The 4,589-nt window shown below is 38.7% G+C and overlaps 1 protein-coding gene across 1 annotated transcript; it reads right to left on the bottom strand.

Moving 5' to 3' along the window:
- Positions 1-347: 347 nt before the first annotated feature.
- Positions 348-4,293, bottom strand: csrp1b (cysteine and glycine-rich protein 1b). Its single transcript, XM_080784549.1, has 6 exons — positions 4,191-4,293; positions 2,818-2,927; positions 2,082-2,250; positions 1,834-1,963; positions 1,449-1,542; positions 348-629 (listed from the first exon to the last, which is right to left on the bottom strand). The coding sequence occupies exons 2-6, from the start codon at positions 2,924-2,926 to the stop codon at positions 553-555; spliced, it is 579 nt and encodes a 192-aa protein (XP_080640675.1). The 5' UTR covers position 2,927; positions 4,191-4,293; the 3' UTR covers positions 348-552.
- Between the last annotated feature and the right edge of the window lie 296 nt (positions 4,294-4,589).

Raw genomic sequence — 4,589 nt, forward strand, 5'->3', positions numbered from 1 at the left:
GCATGAAGAGACTGAAACAACATCAAAGGCTAAAGCCAGACTGCTTGGTGAGTACATGCATGCACTGTATTACTTACTGTATAGGGGTGCAACATTGAATCAAATTACATTTAATCAATTTGAATAAATAGGCCATTTAATCATAAATGTGCTATTATATATAATATTATATAATCTATTTGTAAAACCTTTCTGATCTACAAGCTACGTCATACGCAACGCAACACGTTATGAATTTGTAGAATGGCTATTTTTGTGAACCACTGTTGTACTGTATGACTATAAGTATAAAATAGTTGTTAATCATACAAGTGATTTAGTCATAAATACAAATCAATGTTTTTGTCAATTCATTGAAATTTAAAATAAATAAAACAAAGTATAAAAACAAACCCAGAAAATAATTGATAGTTGCAGCCCTATTGTTGACTGACTCAACTCTTATGCCATTAGCTGGAATAAAAAAAGAAGCCAAAGTAAACTGGTGACAGAGATCCTCAGCCAGATGATATCACCTAACACCCGGTCTAGGTCTCAGGTTGGGTCTTGGATCTACTGGGAGTGTGCCAGAGCCCCTGCCCCTTGACCGAATCCAAAGCCCTTGGGGCCGAAGTTCTTTGCGTAACATCCTGCATGTGATGGACAGAAATCAATTAGCGGTACAGCATTGTAGGCAATGCGTAATATGTAATGCATGTATTTTTCTCATCATATTGCCAGAGGGCTGGGTGCCCTGGGAGTCATAAAAGGATGCAGAAAGGGTGATGAGTACTAGCCTGGCGCGGCCAGACTCATATAGTGAGCATTCACTGACGCTTCCTCATATGCGGGGAAGAAGCGTCAGTGAATGCTCGCTATGAGTCTGGCCGTGCCAGGCTAGATGAGTACTATCAGACAAAAGGCTGATGCAGCAATAGCTAATGTATCAGTGCACACAATAAAATGCCACCATTTATGTGGGCTCTAGAGTAGACGGTACTCAGCATGTCAGATACTGTATCTGTATGGTTGACAATACTTGGACAATATTGGTTCATTTTATGGCGATATGATAGGCCTACGATTCAATCAATGATTTAAAATCGATACAGTAACTATTTAAATTGGATACGATATGATGCAAAGTCAATGTTGCTGTTTACATTTCGATATACTTTGATTCTTGAAAATAAAATCGTTTTTTTTTGTTGCAGTTACTATATCGTTACACGGTACACCCCTAGTATTTATCAATTTCCATAATATGTAAAATTTGTTGCAAAACACTATACAGCAAAGAACAACAAAGTAGTTTGGTCAGTGTAGTGCTATTTATCATTGTTGTCAGAACAGCAGATACTTTCTTACAAATGGTGTCTAGTTATAAATATTCATCAAGAATAACTGTAAAATATGTTCTTACTAGTGACGGTAAAATACGTATAACTGTAGACAGAGACAGTACACACCTTTACAGTAAATCTCTCCATCTTTGTCAGCGAGGGTGGTGGACTCCAGCCCCTTACCACACTTGGCGCAGCGGAAGCAACCCTTATGCCAGGACTGAGTGAGAGAGAGTAAAGTTCATAACTTGACAGACTGGACAAGATACAACAAGAGTACTCCATTCATACGATTGAAATCATAAATGTATAGTGACAAAATAAGGGAACTAAATAATAATAATGACAAAAATAATAATTGCAGTACTCATTATTATGAATATGAATATTATTATTATGATCCTAATTTAACTTATAACTAGATTGCCATAAACATTGCAGTTTATTTGGTGACTTTCGCTGCACGATGTATAACCCTGAATCATAGAAAAGGACAGAATTTATTGCCTACATTTCCACCACCGATGACCTTCTCTGCTGCGTACACTGTTTTACCACAACGCGGGCACACATCTGATCCACCCGCTTTTTGAGCAAACTTGGAAGCATTGGGGTTACTGGTAGGACGGTGGGCCTCTTGTCTGTTGATGAAAATCACGTTTGAGGAAACAGTGTCAGTGGTTAAAAATAACATTCTCACACTGTATGTGGTATGTATCAGTATGTATTAATTCATATGGAAATATCAATCTCTCTCACACTTCAGGCTTGATTCCTAATCCTGCTCCTGTGTCCATACTCAGGCACCCCGCTCCACCACCAAATCCATAGCCCTTTGGTCCATATTTCTTGCCATAACATGATTTGCAGTAGATCTCATCCACATGCACGGCAACCGTTGTGCTGTCCAGGTTCTTTTTGCACACCACTTTCAACAAGCAGGGAGAGATAAAAGTAAGTCGTCCATTTCACTACACCAGAATGCATGGTGGTACATCAACCTTTCTTTCCAAGAAATGGGACATTCTTATCAATGCCGACATTTTCAGATGTTTTACAGATTGCTACATTATTACAGACTACCAGTTTATTTTATTAGTACTCAAGACATGGTCATTCCGACGGCGTGCCCGTCATTATAAGCACAGACAGACAGACAGACAGACAGACAGATTCCTGAAATGTATACATGATGATTGGTGTACCACTGTCCACTGTGTGTGCTTATAGCTTGTTCAAATACTTTCTTTGAGTAGAGCTGGAGTCTGTGTACTATATGGAAGAAGGCAGTACCTTCTTCCATATAAGGAGGATGAAGCTCACGTCACATGTTTTAGTTGTCTCCAAATAAGGGAAGAGATGTCCAGAGGGAAAACCTTGGATGGTTTGTTTCTTTTGCTGGTGCCAAATACTCTAGATTCCAGAGTCATTTGTGTGCTCTCAGTGTCAATGGGATCACATACAGTAATGATGACTTCAGAGCCCACATACTTACTGCACAGAAAACAGGACTTGTGCCAACTCTTTCCCTCACACTGCACTTCCTCAGCAAAGTAGACAGTCTTCTGGCAGCAGCCACACTTGCTTCCCCCTCCTAAAGGCATTCTGTGGAGATACAGGACAGGAGAGTTGGTTGTATACAGCCACACATAAACACAGACTGTATGCATGACACATTCCATTTCAGCACTTAAGGTAGCTATGTGCATTATATTAGGATGTGCACTCCACAGATGAGGTACACTAGTGCTCTTATTGTTTCTTTTATAGTTTAGTCCATATTAGAAGAAGAGGATATCTGGAGGACCATTTATTACCAGCTGTAAAATTCTAGTACCTGCTTGAGTTCCCCTGATAGTAACACAGCATATATTATACTGTTCATAGATAGATTTATTTGAGTAAACTCAAATAAATTACCGGTTCATGATGATGAACCAGTAAAGTATTGTCTTTATGTCCTTATGTATTTATTATTACTATTATTATCATTATCATTATTATTTTAATATTTTAAAGTCACCATTTGTTTGGGTATTACTATACATAATTATGATTTGAGTATTTATTTAGGCTATGCATTTTGTTTTCAGAGAGACTGCTTTGGTGAATTTCAGACAGCCTGCAATATCATTCAGCATCATGCCAGTTAACAGAAGGTAAACAGGAAATTCCCAGGATTTTATTCGGTAATTAAGCTACAATACTTCCCCACTCCAGAATATCACTCACATAGTGCTACGGAGGACCATGGTAATTGTCCAAAGCCATATGTTTTACAAAGTGCCTGACTGCCTGCAATAAAACATTTGACTATGAAATGGATATTTAATACTGTAGGCTGTTCTTCACCTTTAGTAGGTGCTGGTCATTTCCTGCCCATGCACACCTAAAGAGACTTTCTGCACACTACACACCCATCTATTCTAAGTCCATAATAGGACATGTTCCACCTTCCTCGTCTACATCAAGTAAACCATGGGCTAAGTGCATACTACGTAGGGCTACTCACACTGACTCACATTAAATATCCAGCAACCAGAGCAAAGGTCAATTTTATCTTTAAGGGCTTTCAGTTTGTTTGTTCATACTTTGTTGTCACACTGCAGCAATGGCACTTTGACTAATCATTTAGTATAGTCTTAAAGCCATATAAACTTGTCACTGTTTCGATTTGAACTGTAAGGCCTCCAGCTTGTACTGTATCAGTCTACATTTAATTAACATTCATTCCATAATGATAAAAGCTCATGACAACACTCCTTGGTGAAACTGCACATTCCATAGAGATTCAGAAAAAGTACTATAGCTGTTTTTAGTTAGTTAGTTCGTTAGTTTGTTTGTTTTGTTTGTTTGTTTGTTTCCTACCTGTCTCTCGATATCAGGCTGTTCCTCTCCGCCAAGTGATGGTCAGATACAACAGAGTTGAGATGATCTTACCAGAGGCTCCAGTTTGATATAGAAGAGCACCAGAGGGAAGCTGCAAGGACTGAAGGGAGGAGTCAAAGTACAGAGAGAGGGAGAGGAATTTATTGGGAGGGAATAAGCAATAGAATAGTCTGAGCAATGGCATTGGAGTTATTGATGGAGTAGTAGGAGGTGGAGGGAGGGACAGGAACCGTGCTGCATTGTGAAAACACAGAAGAATGTCCACTTATGAAATACCACAATTAAATTACATCATGTTGCAACCAATTCAAGATATAGAGTTGTAACTTGTAATGTGCTTGTTGTTTATGTACCTGTCACAGTCTAAATACTTCCTTA

Source organism: Protomyctophum bolini (assembly GCF_963924005.1).
Source record: "Protomyctophum bolini genome assembly, chromosome: 2".
NCBI lineage: Eukaryota > Metazoa > Chordata > Actinopteri > Myctophiformes > Myctophidae > Protomyctophum > Protomyctophum bolini.

Excerpts from the sequence above, each read along its gene's own strand:
- csrp1b (XM_080784549.1), bottom strand. The coding sequence starts at position 2,926 with ATGCCTTTAGGAGGGGGAAGCAAGTGTGGCTGCTGCCAGAAGACTGTC. Across the intron at positions 1,543-1,833 it reads AGGTCATCGGTGGTGGAAAT|TCCTGGCATAAGGGTTGCTT; the intron begins GTAGGCAATAAA and ends TCTCTCACTCAG. Across the intron at positions 630-1,448 it reads TGGAGAGATTTACTGTAAAG|GATGTTACGCAAAGAACTTC; the intron begins GTGTGTACTGTC and ends CATCACATGCAG.